Source organism: Malus domestica, chromosome 04 (assembly GCF_042453785.1).
Source record: "Malus domestica chromosome 04, GDT2T_hap1".
NCBI lineage: Eukaryota > Viridiplantae > Streptophyta > Magnoliopsida > Rosales > Rosaceae > Malus > Malus domestica.
In genome coordinates this window covers 5,944,655-5,961,596 of record NC_091664.1, presented here as the reverse complement: position 1 = coordinate 5,961,596, position 16,942 = coordinate 5,944,655, and the positions used below count along the sequence as shown (strand labels likewise).

Below are 16,942 nucleotides of genomic sequence, written 5' to 3'. Positions count from 1 at the left end.
TTAGTTATTTTAATGTTTAAAGTCATTTTCGTGTGTTTTCAGATTTTATGGACAAAGTAGGCAAGAAGATGCATTTTGGAGCATTTTGGAGCAAAATGGAGCTTGGAATGCATGTCACATATTTGGGCCAAAGTGGATGGACGAATTTGAGAACTAAATAGGCCAAGAATGTGAAGAATTATGGTCCAAAAGATGAAGAACTCAGCCCAAAAATTTGTCACCCCAACTTGTCTTCATTGCCATGCAAAACAACATAGAATTCCCTTTGGATTCCCATGCCATGCTTGATCACTCTTGTCCCCTTCATAATTTCTGATTTCATGCTTCAATTCATCTAATTATTACACTTAATTGCTTGATACCTCTTGTTCCCTTCACCCACAAAATTTTATACAACTTTCACAACCATAACATGCACCAATTGATGCTCCATCATTCACATTTGGAATCTCATGCCTTGTGTACCACATGTTGCTGCACCTTTGACCCATTTATTGACACATTTTCACCTCCCTTTCCATCTCTATGCAATGTACACAATCATTCATGCCCCCTAGCTACAAGACCACTCCATTTTATCCTTCACACTTTGCATCATCACTTCATTTTCACCCTTAGACCATTGCACACCACATACACTCTTTGCCGTGCATTCTCCCTAGCCTAACCTGATTCTCTAAGGTTTTTGGGGCCTATATATACATGTTTACACCCCTTGACAAAGGGTTCACACTCTCATATTCACCATTCATCACAGAAATTCGTCCATACTCACCCTAGGTAGCAAAACACCCCAAAAACACCATTCTAGTGCCTAGAAAACATAACAGCCACTCCACCTTCTTCCACCCTCTTTGCCTAGTTCTCCACCACCCTCCAACCCTCAAACACTCCTCCACACTTACCCTAAACATTTCCATACCATTCCCCATCCATTCTACATCATAAAACTACCCAAAAATCCGTCCACAAAGCAATCTGCCGCAAGCAAGCAAAGGAGAATTCTTGGATGCACTTGCTACCCAAGTTGGAGCATTTTAGGTGTTTTCTTTCCTTTGATTTTAATGTCTAATTTTATGTATCTTTGCTTTGTGAGTATGAGGAACTAAACCCCTCTTAGTTAGGGGGTGATTCGAAACCATGTTCATACTTGCAATATGATTTGATTACATCCAGTTGTGATTCATAAGTTGTGAATTCAATTTACTTATCCGATCGTATAAAAAATGATTTGTGTATGTTGGTTGAGAGTGCACGCTTAATTTTCATGCATGAATTTAACGCTAGAATATAAGGGAGTTTCACCTAATCGTTATGAACTTATATTCACAAGTAGTGAAGGTTGCTAGTCACAATCACGTTAAGTAAATTCTTGGCATAAGTTTCATGCAAATCATAGTAACGAGTGCCTCGTCAATGCTTATGTTTTTCATAGAACTTAATGATTCTTGCTTGTATCTCTATTATGCAATTCATGTAGGGAACTTGTAGGGAATGTTTTGGGTTGTCGTATGCAATCATCCAATCCAATAACTTGTGGAAAAATTGAGGGTTAATTAGTGCAATTCACGGTTAATTTGGGGCGTTGAGTATTCATAGCTTATCGAAAAGCAACTGGAAATCGTTTTGTATGCAAGTGTGACATGTGTGGAGAAGAACCTCCTAGCTAGCCTTCCATCCATAAGTTTCATTCAAATTCATTTTACAATCTGTTTTGATTCACTTAAATTTGTCTAAGAATTTGTTTACTTTGTTCTTGTCTTAATTTAATTATTTTCGTCCAAAATCAACCCCATCTTATTTCTTTGAGTCATTTTAATTAGAACTTGTCTTAGATTATGTTTTTAAGTGTTTTAGTTCATTAGCAAACCAAAATTCCTCCAAGTTTGTGTTAGAGTCCCAAAACTGCCCAGATTGTGTGTTTAAGGTAGTTTTGAGTGTTTAGGGGCTGTTTTGAGTCTTTTGGTTTGTTTTAGTGTTTTAAAGTATAGTTTTGCATTCTTTGAGTCTAGTTAGTGTTTTAAACTTTGTTTTTACGTTTTCAAGTCAGTTTCCAAGTGATTTAGCAATTCCTCCTAATCCTCGGCCTAGAACGATCCATACTTACATACTTTACTACAATTGATAAAAAGAGGGTTTAATTTGTGTGCTTATATATTTCGCATCATTAATCACTGCTTCGATTAATGCCTATGCGTTTGAAAATTAAGAAAGAGCGTCTAGACCTACTGAAACGCTCGCCTAACCCGCCCAGACCCGCCTAGACACTCATTTAGATTGCGACTTATAACTTTCATTTTGCATTTTATTTTTTCAATAAATTGCAAGAGACTTGTTGAATACTTAAATGAACACACATTATATATTTGTTCCCCATGTTTTCATTATGTTCCAATAACTCATAATATATATATGTCATTCCATTTTGTAATTTATGATGAAATCATATATATTTTAAATATAAACAGACATTTGTTTACACAAAATATAATAGGTCGTACCCAGTGCACAAGGCTCCCGCTTTACGCAGGGTCTGGGAGAGGTGAATGTCGGCTAGCCTTACCCCCATTTATGGAGAGGCTGCTCCCAAGTCTCGAACCCGAGACCTACCGCTCATGGGCGAAGGCACTTGCTATCGCACCAAGTGCGACCTCTTGTTTACACAAAATATAATAGATTTAATTAAATTCGTCTAGTCCGCCTAGACGCCCAACTAGACCCTGCCTAGCTGCCTAGGCACTAGGCCCCATCCCACCACCCGACTAGCACCTAACGTCTTTTAGAACCTTACGTATAACACGATGGTGAAACAGAAACATATTCAATAAATCAACTAATCGCGATGCAAATTTGCAACAATCATCATCAATATACAAAAACGGAAGTAAAGCAAACTTTCCAGCAAACGAAACACAAAGAAAGTATACAATGAATTTGTCAAGAAAATATTTCCTGATATCCTGAATAAACGTTAAGTCATTCTGTAGATGGTGAAGACAACGAAAGGTTCAAGAGGAAGCCAACCATGAGTCCAATCAGTCCCACTAAAATTGCAAAGGTGAAGGAGAAGCCTGGGTCACCCTTCCGAAATCTTCGCTTCTTCAGCATATCCTGTAGTGAACAACAGAGAATGTCGGGGGTGAGAGCTCAAGCATGTCGTTTGACATACTTAACTAAACCACTTTCTGAAGGACATTTCCATATACAGTTTATATAATTATACTTCCCCTACTTATTTCAGCTCCTATCAACCTCACCCGCATTGTCTGAATACATGTTGAAAGTAGGAAGAAAAAACTAGTCAAAATCCAGATACCGGGTCATTTAATTTCTTGAATTGTTGATCTGAGCATTAAACAACTTATAAGTGCTCTGACCATATATAGCTCCTCGTCTTCAATTTTCCAGAATCTCTATGGTCGCCTAACAAAATTCTAGTCTTCCAGCTTTTATAAGTTGTGATGAATGTCTCTTTATGTTGTATTAAATATACGTTGGAGTGTTAGATTTGAGATTAAAATATTTCCATGGTCCGGACTCAGGATTAACGCACCAACTTTTAATGTTTGGACTCTAGCTATAGGTACAGATCAAACAATCAAGGATAAGCTGCTTAGTTTAATACTTAAGTCTTTCTGTACGTGTGTGTATTAGAGAAAGCAGAGGAATAATTATCTACTAACCAATTCCTGTTGAAGTTGCTGTGTTTGTCTAACAGCTGCATCTCTTTCTTCCTTCAGGCGCTGGAAAGCTTGATTCTACAAGTACAAATTCTAAAGAGTTAGAATATGAAATTAATTCAAATATATTATGAATCGCTGGAATAACCTATGACATTTTATATTGGGCTGTTACAAGTTTTCGGTAAGCAAGCACTGAAAAAATGTCAACTAAACAAATGGGAGCACATAATCTTCGTATGATTCAAATAACAAGTTCCGATGATTCACACTTCATATGATTTCTTAAATTTTCTTTTATTATTATTTTCGGACATGATTGTTCTGCAGATATATAATATGTGGAATAAACTTCGCACAAATGCCTAATATATTGTGATTAAAACATGCTAAACCAATAACTTCATTCAGCGACCACCTTTAATCACTACTAGAAGTCAATACTTGTTTTTCTAATTATGCTTTGTATTGCAAGTGATGAAATGTAACATACAACACAATATTTGGATTAATTTTGTGAAGTAGTGGATTAAAGACCTTCCCTCAAAAACACAGAAGTCCAGAACTATAAGATGCACATCCATGATTCATTGTTACGCAAAAACACAAACACGTTTTCGAAAGAACCACAACACTTACAGAATTAGTATCAAGACTACGCATGGAGCTCTGCATAGCTTCATCTTCTGAGTTTCCTTGAGCAGGAGTGATATACACAACTCTAAGCTTGCACTCCTCTAAAACCCTTCCAGTTTCCTTAGTGAACTAGACCAAACATTAAAGAACAAGTTGTTGTATTAAAATGACAAATCAAGCTAGCAAAACAGGGTGAGTAATGTCCAACTTAAAATTCTTACAGTATCTTGTGGAAGGTCATCAACATCAGTATTTGGAGGCACTGTTGTACTCAGCAGAAGAAATTTATCTTTGCACTGCATATCTGGAGGATATTCTCGTTGGGCTTGGAGGGTGACTGCAGACCCAGCAGTTAGTTGGAAGCCAGTAGTACAAAAGCTTTTAAGGATATTAAGGTGCGTTACGTGCGTATAAAAAACACTAGTCGACGGTGCATGAACAATATGTTACATTCTTATGATTGGCCAAAGCCAGCTAACACAATCTTAGATTGAAAACTTTCCATTTAGAAGTATTGCCTGAGAGGATCACCAATACTGGAGATCACTTGTTGGGCAGTCTCATAGGTTTCTGAAGTTCGAGGTGAAGAAATAAGATTACAAAACAAATGGAAACTGTAACAACATGATGAGAAGAGTATTACCTCTGATTACATATGAATCCCAAGGCTGTATAATACCAGTGTTGGGCCGTACAAAGTACTTCTTCGGTGAAGTGGTTTTAACCTAGAAACAAGAGAATGATGAAAACAATAAAAAAAAAATGCACTAGCGAATTCTAGATTGGATAAACATTGAATTCATTTATGAACAAAATTGGTACCTTAAAAGCAACATGGTGTTCTGTGTGATTGACAACTTTTAGATCACAAAAGCTTTGCTTTTCCAGCTCAACTGATCAAGAAAGTCAAATTCATTGGTATTTTATCAAACGTCATTAAACAAGAAAAGAAAAAACTTTTTATGCAAGAATTTGAAAAAAATTGCATGGACATGGCACTAACTATAGTCAAATTTATGTAATAGTCCAATATGTATTTATGAGATTCACTCTATTAGCCGGAATTGCTTCAATTTGAACCCTTCCAAAAACCAGAGGAGTGCTGGCACCACTTATCATGCGCATAGGTAGGTAATTAGGTATATGTGTGTCGTGTTTATGTGTATGTATAGAGCAAAACATAAGTATGAAACTTGGGGCAAGCAAGTTCATGGGATTCAGTGCTGGAACCAGTAGTTTATGATGTTTGTAGTGGATTTCATCACAATGTGTAGTCACTCTTGTTTATAACATACCTAATTCAGCAATTCTTAGATTGCTGTTAAACCAGTAAGATCTGAAAAGAAACCATAAGTCAACCAGAGTCCAGAGAGTTAAAGGAGTATAACTGCTAAGGTGACCACAGAGTCCAGAAATCTGCTAATCTATAGGGCATGTAATCCCAGTCACTATGCATAGTAATTAGTAACCCTTCGATAGCTTTCTGAAAGTAATTAGCAACCCAATAAAACGAAGATTCCTAACAATATCTAGGATGTAACCTAGGGGGTGGTATAAAAGCTATTCAACAATTGTTAATAAAATTCCGCTTTGGTCAATTAAGACAAAGGTTAAAAAGTAGAGCTCAAAAACTGAAAGAAGAGGCCATGAGGTACTCAACAAGAGAAGCAAAACAACAATAAAATAAAAAAGACTCATGTCGAATGATAGGTCCGTCACACATTATCTTATACGAGCTAAAGAAATCCTCCTCAAACTTTTTCCTTTGATCATATTCACCTTTTGCTTAGCACCCGCCATCATGTTAACAATCATTCAACATAAATCTACCGTCAATTGACAACGCAAACCTTTTAAGATATAAGCAATCATATGTGCCTAGATCACAAACCTTGCTGAGCTACAAAAGTAACCCAATAATCTATTGTTAATCTTAATTAAGAAAAAAAAACTGGCAACAATGATCTCTTCCCCTTCAATTCACCCAAAAAACAGTCATTGTCAATGAAATTCCAACATTTATGAGTTCATGCAATTCAATTATCCTCGAATTCTCGGGAAAAAAAGAAAGAAAAAAAACCATCTTTCTATCATTTGAGTATAATCATGATCAATTTCCCACAATAATTTAACTAAACCCATCTGATTTACCCAAAGCGGCATGCATGTATGTGTGTGTATGCAGGGGGAGAGAGAGAGAGAGAGAGAGTACATAGGAATTTGAGCTCATCAGGATGAACGGAAATCAACTGATTACCACCACCGGCACTCATGATGGAACACCACCAAAGATGCAAACAATTTTCCTTCTTTCTTTTTCTTCCGAAATTTCACCAAACAATCTCAAACCCTGCCGTTCAAATTACCAGAATAAACCCTAGCTCAGAAAATCAATTACAAAAACATGAGAGAATTAACGCCTCTGCGAGTACATGGTTCCCATAGAGAGAGAAAGCAAGAGAGAGAGAGAGTAGGTGTGTTTGTGAAAGAAAATGTGCGTATGTGTTAGTGAGAGAGAGAGAGAGAGAGAGAGAGAGAGAGAGATTGAATTTGGAACTAACATATGGCAGGATGAGGTACGGATTGCTCGGTCCAACGGCAAATTCGACCTCAGCTTCGGAGATTCAGCCACCAAGATCGGGTTCGGTCCGAGCGATCTTCAACACCAAAACCAAACTCACCTCCTAATTAGATTTTAGAGAGAGAGAGAGGAAGAGAGAGAAGGGGGGGGAGGCTCCGATGGAAACGGCGGAGCTTCGAAGGAGCGGGGAGAGAGAGAGAGAGAGAGAATGATGAGAAGGCCACGTGTCAACAGGAAGGGAGTGGTGACGCCCGCTTCAAAAGTGAGACACGACGCTGACGCTGAGGAGAGGAAGGGGAACTGGGGAAGGCTTTCGTGTGGGAGACATTATTCCTACCCGGTTTAAACTTTGTTGTACGTAACTCCTACCTACTATGCTGCCATGTGTCGCATAAGATCATCTCTAATTGAATGAGGGCTAGAGGATTCTCATTGGCCTTATAGTCTTTCTAGAAATTATATTTTAATTAACAATATCATGTCATATTTTATAACATCTCCAACTGAAGGGGTCAAAGGGCAATAGACCAAACATATCTCTGTGATAAAAAAATCATGTTCAACCGAGAGGGCCAAAGGGTCATAGGCCAAACATAATTTATTATTTTAATTGAATTAATATAATTAATTAAATTAAACTATCATATTAAAATAAGATTTTCAGACATAAGTAGATTATTAGAAATGAAGTAAGATGATATGGAATGATGAAAAGTATGTGAGAAATGATGTAGGAAAAAAATTAGATTTTTTAAATAAAAAAATCGTCCAAAAAAAAAAGTGATATGGCAAAAAAAAATTCTCAAAAAAAAAAAAGTGGGCTGGCTCATTGGGCTAACTGGCTGGTTGGCTGAAGATGCCCAGCCCGTTGGACTAATTTGATGCTTTTGGCCCGATGAGGCACACAAGCCCTTTGGCCTAGCTTTCAGCTGGAGACGGTTTTCGTGTTATTTTTTATTATTTTCGATCCTATGACCCTCTGGACGGATCGGTTAGAGATGGCCTAAGATACCCAAAGTTAACTATCAATAATTAATAATTTAAATTATCTATTAGTACAATCGTTTTCGTATGCCAATGATAGTTGGTTCAATTAGTAAGATTTTTACATTGTGTGTCATCCCACTAAAGTTTAAGTCTCGCCATTAGCCGTCCTCATTGTTGCATAATTTATGAATTTCTATGTATACATACCGATGGAAACTAGCATGTTAGGTGCCACAAGTAAATACTGTCAGCCAGAGGTTGTGACTAAGCCATGTCGCTGTCACTGAGAGTAACCAATCTCCCATAAAATTTTAATTATTTACAAATATATATAAAATCTTTTTGTCTAAAAAAATAAAAAATAAAAAGACAATTGATTTCTATTATAAAATAAAATAATGAGCATATATAATCATGAACAAACTAGATTTTGTGTTTTTATTCAAACATTATACACACGTTATCATAACATCTTTAATTTGAAAAAAAAGAAAAGAGGAAAATTAATGAAAATGGTTTGAAAACTTTGAGTTTTAACGATAAGAACAAAATAAAGGGTAAAATGAATAGTATCAGGATTGATTTTTTAGTGTAAAAATATGGTTTTTTCGTTAAAGTAAACAGTAATGGAGCTTTTCATTAAAGTTCTCTAAAAAAAAATCCACATTTATTCTCTCTCTCTCTTTTGTCTTTCACGTTTTTCTTCACTTTTCTCTTTTTCGTATTATAATTTTGGGCAAAAGACTGTTTAATACCCTCATGTTTCATGGTTTTCAACATTTAGTACATCAATTTTTTTTCGTCTCAGAGTCATACCTAAAATGTAAATTTTGGGACAGTTTCATACATCCGTTAGTCAAACTGTTAATTCTCCCGTTAAGTGATGACGTGGCGCCCATGTGGACAATGACTGGGCGCCACGTGTCATTAAAAAATATTAAAATATTATTATTAAAAAACTAAAAAAAAAAAAAAAAAAAACAGAACGACGGACGGAATCCTACCAAGAAGGAAGCACCGCCTATTGACGCTAAGGTTGAGACACGAAATTTGGGTGGGTCTTCTGCCAGCTTTCGAGGTCCGGTCTTCGAGTCCAAGGAGGAAGATGAAGAGGACGAAAATCAGTGCTGCGGCGACGAAGACTTTGGAATTGAAATTTGCGAGGAAACAATTGTCGCCAATGTGACAGAAGACAAAGTTCCAGAAATCGTAGAGGAGGAGGACGGAGAATTTCAACCACCGTAACTAGTCCCGGAACAATTTGAAGAAGATGACTTGAAGCCCATGAAAGATCATATAGATCTTGATTCACAAACGAAGAAACAAGACCTGAAGGAGATTGCGGGCAGCTTCTGGTCCGCAACTTCAGTTTTCAGAAAAAATTACAGAAATTGAGGTAGAAGCAGAAGAAACGGCGGAACGGCGGTGGATCGGCCACATTGTCGGTGGAGAAGCCAATCGGGAGACAATTCAGAGAAACCCAGTCGAAGATCGCCGATTACAACTTCGGCCCGCGCTCCTGCGACATGGATCCGAGGTTTTCTCTTGACGCGGGTCGGATGTAGCTCGATGCGGGTCGGATGTCGTTCGACGACCCGAGATACTCCTTTGACGAGCCTCGGGCCTCGTGGGACGGGTACCTCATTGGAAGGACGTTTCCGAGAATGCCCACGATGCTCTCAGTGGTGGAGGACGCTCCGGTGGTCCACGTGGCGAGATGCGACCCTCAAATTCTGATTGAGGAGCTGCCCATGAATTCCATTGAGGAGGAGACGGTTCCAGGCGGGTCGGCCCAGACTCGGGACTATTATTTGGACTCGTCGTCTCGCCTGAGGAAGAGCCTCGATCAGTCCAACTCCATTAGGAAGACTGCAGAGGTTGGGGGTTGGGTAGGTGCAGAAAAGAGAATGGAGAGAGGAGGGAGGGGGGGTCGGGGTGGGGAAGACGATAACGTTCTGGTTTTTTTTTATTTTAATAATAATATTTTAATATTTTTAATGACACGTGGCGCCCCGTCATTGTCCACATGGGCACCACGTCATCACTTAACGGGAGAATTAACAGTTTGACTAACATATGTATGAAACTGTCCTAAAATTTACACTTTAGGTTTGACTCTGGGACGAAACAAAATTGATGTACTAAATGTTGAAAACCATGAAATATGAGGGTAGTAAACAGTCTTTTACCCTATAATTTTTATTCTTTTTAAAATTTTATATTATATACACATAATATGTGAGTTTAATCTTTGTTTAGTTACTTACTAGCATATGCCCCACACTTTGTGTGTGAAAATAATTTTTATTTTTATTTTAAAGTGGAAAGGAGAAAGGGAGAAAAAAGGAATGTGGATTAGAGACAGAAGTTTTCTTTTTTTATATTTTATTTTTTAAAATTAGAAGATGTTAGAATTATCCTCGGGTGAGGCTTTAGAAAAAGGGAATTTTTTTTTAAACTCATTTAACCTATTTCTACATCTAACTTACTCTTTGCACCCATTTAATTTTTTACTAAACTATTAATATCTCTTTAAACCCAAATTTGATACCTAATATACTCCATAAACCCAATTCAATATGTGGTTTTATTTTTACACCCATTTGACTTTTAGAAGTTGGTACACTCAACAAAATGTGGCTCCCTACCATTATGATGTTACACTTTTCTTCCTTTTTATCAATTAAAACAGTTTCTCGATTACATTTTACAAGAAGACGACGACCAATCATATAACTTAATTGAAACCTCTACATACCTATTATTGCTTTTCAGCAGTAAAATCAGGCTCCGCCGGCTTCTGAAGTAGCGTCACCAGTAGTCTCTCTAGCACCCTTGCCTTCCGCGTACCACTACGCGGTGTATTAGCAGCAAAACGTGAGGCAAAAATGGTGGCCCCTAGACTTGGGGAGCTGACCTCGGCCTTGGCCAGTGCATCTTGCAGCCTATTCTCCTCTTCCCGCAGAGACTCTTCTAGCTTCTTCTTCATATGACGGCGCCACGTTGCTTGTATAAACGTAGCTGCCCAAGTCCTCCACTGTTATGAGTAGAACCTGAATGTGTGCCGGAGGAGCTGCTTGCTGTGGAGTTGCCTGAACTGAGAGGCTACAATCTTCAAGTCATCCGCAAATGGGCAAGTCTGCAAGTCTGCAAATTTGCAATAAAAACAAGAAAAGCATACAAGTATCTGTCTTTATAATCAATATGTTCATTACCAATTACAAATTACAATATCAGTATTAATGAAGTGAAAGACGAACAGGTGATCCGTGCTTACAGAGGAGGACTTCATTTTCCATGCAACAACCTAATTGCTGTTCTTTCTTTTCGTCCTTGGGTTCTTGTTTTCAATGAAGAAATATGAATGCTCAGCTCCGTTAATAGGGTTTTTTGTTATTTCTTGTTTGTAGTTTTTACAGGGGACGAAAAATGTGTTGCAAAAAGCAGGATGATGGAGGAAGAAGTGATTGATCACAGGAACCCAAAAGAAACAAGAAGCAGAAGCATCAGCATTCGGAGAAACTAAACCAACAGAGAAGAAAAAAAATAATATAAAAACAGAAAAAAATATATAAAAACAGAAGAAGCAATCCTTGCAATATCTGCAAGTCTTGTTGGTTTTAATTATAATGTTTGGGTTTATTGATAAATTTAAGTTTTATTATTAATTTTATTTTGTAATTAATAATAATTATGCAATAGGGTAAAATAGACAATTAACATTTAAAATTTTAAGTTGGGTGTAAAAAGAGGTTGAATGGGTTTAAATAAAATTTTCCTTAGAAAAAAACTGTAAAATTTAGTTTGCGTGAATTTACTTTACTGCACATGATTTTGTTTTGTGGCAAAAGACAAAATTGTCATTTTACCATTTTTTTGTTGACAAAGAAGATTTTATTAATGTAGTTTAAATTAATTAATCAGGAGAGAGAAAAACATTTAAAAGTAAAAAATTATATTTTTTTTATACATAAACAGGAATTAACCCGTCCCGTAATCACAAGCCATGCCTGCTTCATGCTTGAAAACTTAACAGACAAATAATAGTATTTCGGTAAAATTATGTATGTTTTAGGATGATTTTTTTTAAAGTTTTAATGAAAAACTCACAGTACTGTTCATTTTAATGAAAAACCACATTTTTATACTAAAAAATCAAACTTGTACTATTTATTTTACCATTTATTTTGTCATTATCATTAAAATACAAAGTTTTCAAGCCATTTTCATTAATTTTCATTTTTTTACATTTTTTTAATCCATTTAATTGCACTCTTTCAGATGTAAATAAGAATATTAATTGGAAACTTGAAATGTGTCAACAAATATCGATGGATAGTGAATACAGATTCAAGGCATAAACAAAAGAAGGGCGGAAGCTATTACAAAAGTACTCGCCAACCACGGGATGCAAAACTTCCCACTTACAAATAAAAAAAATATCATTAAACCGTAATACTAAATGGTCTGGTTCAAAAAACTTTACATGTGACACTTTTACTATTAATAATGAAATATCAAATTGCTAGAATCAAATTTTAGCACTAAAAATTATTATAAATTGATCATGGCATAGAATGTGAGTATTTCCAAATGAAAAAATAATTAACACTTTCTTTAGCTTCTCACACACTGCTTTTAAATCATATCCATTTATTCTGTTTGACTTATCTAATCTGATGACTAGATATTAATAGGGTGTGTAAGATGCTAAAAGGAATGTGTGAAAATCACTTCCGTTTCCAAATACGAGAGATTTCCAGAACCTGCTGCAGGGAAGGAAATATAACTTGCACTGTTGGAAATATGCTGTCATAGTTTCTGTGAAAAAAAAAAACTGGGCTCCTCCCAATTAACCATCAACTGCAAGTAGCATTTTACCACAGTGGTGGAAGGGTATTGAGCCTTTGCATAACGACATGGGTTCATACTCCGTTGGTAACTAATCTAACATATAATCTAACAAAATCTATCGTTTGATAAAAAAAAATTAACCATCAACTGAAACCGCAATAGAAAGAAAGGGGGAAATTAACCTATATAGATTAATAGATACAACAAAAATTCGGGAGAACTGATACACATATCACATTAAATAAATGGGTTCCTGGATACATATAGTTTTTACAATGTGAAGGTTTTCACGAGACTACTCTGAAACCGAGAACAACCAAAGTAGAGCTGCGTACTATTTCTCATTTGAACGTCGAAAGCCTTGGAAGCTTGTCTCTCAAATAGTACAACCTTGCCCTCCTGACCTTCCTGTGACTCAGTACCTTTAGCTCCTTAATGTTTGGTGAGTATCTGAAATAACAAGCATTAAAAAAATACATATAACATAAAAATTACTCTTTATGGAAAATGATAATAACGCCCGAATTATTTCAAAACTCGAGGGAAGGCTTTAAGGGGAGAAATAACAAGTAACCATGCTAAATGCTAACACTCCTTCGAGCCTAAGCATCATCATCATGAATTCTAGGCATATTCTACTGAAGTAAGGGTTTTTCTTCTCTCGTATATTTTATTAAGTACAAAAAGGTCGAAAACCCAATGAAAAAGAAACCCTTTTGGGGTGGTTGGGGGTGAGAAGAATCCAATTATGCAGTTAGCATAAACTTCTTGGCAACCTCCTAGCTTACGCATGCTTCTAAAATAATTTCATCACCTATGCACCCAACTACAAAGATGGATCAAGTTGTTTAAATTTCGAAGAATGAAACATATGGTTTACAATGGATTAGACTAGACTCTAGAAAATCCTAATAAATAACCACCAGTGACCATAAGTATCCCAAATAGATTTTTCCTATGTTAGGTTATTCCGAGTCATGTCATCAGAATCCAGAGAAATCATGTATAGCCCGACTAGTTATTTGTGAAGGGTTATTGGACCACAGATCAAGCTTAGCATGTAGAAGTAGAACATAAGAGAAAAACTTACAGCGGGAACACAATCTCAACCCCTACGCCAGCAATAATCCTCCGAATGCGAATAGTTGTGTGAATACCAGCATTTTGTCTTGAAATGACAATGCCTTTATAGATAGACAGTCTTCTCTTATTTTCAGGAACTTCCTGTTAAGTCATACACATAAAAAGAATCACAACAGACTCACTCCGGCACGGTGTAAATCTCAACCAATGAAGCAGAACCACCATTACCAGTTTAATTTGCACAACATCTCCAGTTCTAATGTCGGGAACTGGCCTTTCCTGCTCTGCCGCCTCAACTGCCCTTTTGTTTAATATCTAAGCAAACAGAAGAATTCCGGTCAACATTAATCTCGGGTTTTAACAATCACTTACGGTTGAATGACGAAAAACCAAATGACAAATACCCTATTTAAATACATTCCAGCTAAAAAATAGCCAATAAAAAATGCATATTTTGAAATCCCTGCTACTCTGCTGAGAATATCGATATCATTTTCATTCCCACATTATATCACCCACAGCATGATGGTATCGATTTCAAAATTATGTCTTGGCGGGTTCAATTCTTCATTTTTGTTACATTTTCACACAAAGCAAGGAAAGCAGCAATAGAGAGAGAGAGAGAGAGAGAGAGAGAGAGAGAGAGAGAGAGAGAGAGTGAGAGAGAGAGAGAGAGAGAGAGAAGGGAACAAACTACCCCCATTATATCTCCGAGCTTAACCCGAGACTTTCTTGGCGGCTTCGGCTCTTCGGATTCAGGCTCCAGCACTGCTTCTGCTTCCGCTTCTACAACGGCCACAGAGGCCTCTCCGCTCCCAGTTGCTTCATTCTCTTGGGCATCATCAGTGGCTCCGACTTCACCTTCAGAGCTCGGGCCTGCTCTCACAACGAAGTTCCGTTTCGATATCGCGGAAACAATGGGACTGAAAACGGACCCAATTGAGCTCGATGAAACCCTAGAGAGCGAAACCCGGGCGGAATTGGAAGAGCGGCGAGAGAGGGCAGCTGAAAACCCGAGCTTTACTGGTGGGTATTGATTAGGGTTTCGTGGAATTGTTATCAGAGCCTGAAAACCCACAAATTCATCAATTTCTCTCCAAATTACTGCTCAATTCACAGACACGCACAACACGCACACCACACACAGACACAGACCAACTGTATTGAGAGAGAGAGAGAGAGAGAGTACCTGTGGAAGAATTTTGGAGCCCATGGGAATTAGGGTTTGTGGGAAATGAGGAAATGGTAGAGACGAGAGAGAGAGAGTTAGAGAGAAGAGGTCATGGGAGTAACTAGGAGTCTGCTAAACAGAGGAAATGAGAAGGAGGACACAGATGGCCTTATCTGTTCTATCTATTCCGCACGTGCGACGCTTCTTTTTATTTTTTTTATTTTTTTTGGAGTAAATCGATCGGAGATGGGTCGGACCACCCTATATCCGATCCGATTTTGAAACTGTTTCAACCCAATCCGATTCGATATTCCAACGGATCTTCTAAAAATTAAGTCCATATCCGTTTTGTTGATCAGGGCCGAATCTTATTAAGGGACAATGGGACACGTGTCCCCTTCAAGTTTTTGGTCTAAAAAAGGATAATTTAAACAAGAATCAGAGTCCTGCTTAAATTGAAGTTGTCTTTCGCCACTCGATACGTCGTTGAATTGGCCTACGACGAATAATAATCAACTCGCTACCACCAACTGTATCACTCACTTTTCATCCAAAATCACTGGAAGACGGATATAACACAAAAATATTTAGTTGTAGAGTTGATTCTGATAGCTCACGAAGAAGAAGATTTCCTATCATATGTCTAACAAACTTGACCTCTCATCCTTATACATATATAATTTATCTATTTGTTCACCATAACAATCTTGACCCTAAAGATACAATTAAAATGACACAAAAGGTAGTGATGTACGCTAAGCACACAATATGTATAGGTCGGTCAAGTGTTTGACAAAATACCTCACTTAAAATTGAAAAAAAAAAATTGCCGTTATGAACGCTCTTTTTAGCCGACATAATGTCTATTATGTTCTATGTCTTTCCCCGTTCTTTGTAAGGATTATTTGTCTTTTCGCAATGTTTTTAATTTCTGTGAGTTATTCAGGAAACTAAGATAAGAAACCATCAAAAGCGTTTGCAGGAAAGGGCCTAACATCTATCACAAGGTTTGCAAAACGTTCTTCTTTGGGACCAACAACTTAATTTTGCACAAAAGTTCAAAATTTTTAAAATCCCAAATAATACATAATTACTGGAATTACTAATATACAACACACAGAGATCTTAAAACCTATGAATATAGATCAAAATTTTAGATTTCAACATTGGAGTGTTACATGTTGAGGGGTTTGCTCCACGCTCCACGTTGTTGTAGATAACAACGTGTTATCCAATAGAACAAGACGAAAGATGCTACAAACTCATCCACATGATACTTCATCATGTGAGATCCTAGATAGCCAACTCAAAGGGGTTGAAGTTCGACGCTGAGCTTTTTGGTTGTTAAGCTATGAAGCATGGATACGGATACAGATACGGCAATATAATACGACACAACACGGCGATACGGAAAATCTTTAAAAATTAAGATACGATATGCTATGGATACGGCAAATAAAAATGTATATAGCAACAAAAATATACATTTTAAAACAATTCATCATTCAAATTCAAGTACATTTGAGTTGTTAGAGAATGAAAGTTCGAAATCTAATCCTCTTTATATAGTAGAAGAAGTGTGAGAGTCGTATTCATGGTTTTAATTAGAGGGAAGCTCTTTGTATTTAGCAACTTTCAATTATAGATGTCTCCTATTAATTTTCTCTTCCTCATTACCTTTTTTGGAAAGTGTAAATGTATCTTAAAAACAAGATAAAAACAGGATACGTGTATCCTAAATATAGGATACGCATATCCATCATGTCAAATTCGTGTCCATCAACTAGGATACGTGTCAGACGAGTATCCGAGAGTATCGGGCAAGTATCGTATCCAATCAAGTATCGGATACGGGATACGGGACCAAACAGAAGTATCCGTGCATCATAGTTGTTAAGTTATAGTAGCACTGAGCAACATCCAATAGCCCCATTCTGGTTTGCACTAAAG

At 37.0% G+C, this 16,942-nt stretch overlaps 2 protein-coding genes and 1 long non-coding RNA gene across 4 annotated transcripts; all 3 read right to left on the bottom strand.

Annotated features, from left to right (window-relative positions):
• Positions 1-2,805: 2,805 nt before the first annotated feature.
• LOC103432783 (vesicle-associated protein 2-1) lies at positions 2,806-7,310 on the bottom strand. Of its 2 annotated transcripts, none has more exons than XM_008370991.4 (8): positions 6,878-7,310; positions 6,529-6,697; positions 5,139-5,209; positions 4,960-5,041; positions 4,538-4,653; positions 4,320-4,445; positions 3,684-3,758; positions 2,806-3,111 (listed from the first exon to the last, which is right to left on the bottom strand). In XM_008370991.4, the coding sequence occupies exons 2-8, from the start codon at positions 6,587-6,589 to the stop codon at positions 2,977-2,979; spliced, it is 666 nt and encodes a 221-aa protein (XP_008369213.1). In that variant the 5' UTR covers positions 6,590-6,697; positions 6,878-7,310; the 3' UTR covers positions 2,806-2,976. The 2 variants fall into 2 exon arrangements, with proteins under 2 accessions (XP_008369213.1, XP_008369212.1); XM_008370990.4 differs by having other exon boundaries at positions 6,529-6,666.
• Positions 7,311-10,441: 3,131 nt separating this feature from the next.
• LOC139195130 (uncharacterized) lies at positions 10,442-11,299 on the bottom strand. Its single transcript, XR_011579768.1, has 2 exons — positions 11,162-11,299; positions 10,442-11,023 (listed from the first exon to the last, which is right to left on the bottom strand). It is a non-coding gene; the product is annotated as an uncharacterized lncRNA (long non-coding RNA).
• Positions 11,300-12,948: 1,649 nt separating this feature from the next.
• LOC103408221 (large ribosomal subunit protein bL19cy-like) lies at positions 12,949-15,197 on the bottom strand. Its single transcript, XM_029100944.2, has 5 exons — positions 15,011-15,197; positions 14,519-14,887; positions 14,050-14,136; positions 13,829-13,962; positions 12,949-13,188 (listed from the first exon to the last, which is right to left on the bottom strand). The coding sequence occupies exons 1-5, from the start codon at positions 15,032-15,034 to the stop codon at positions 13,080-13,082; spliced, it is 723 nt and encodes a 240-aa protein (XP_028956777.1). The 5' UTR covers positions 15,035-15,197; the 3' UTR covers positions 12,949-13,079.
• Between the last annotated feature and the right edge of the window lie 1,745 nt (positions 15,198-16,942).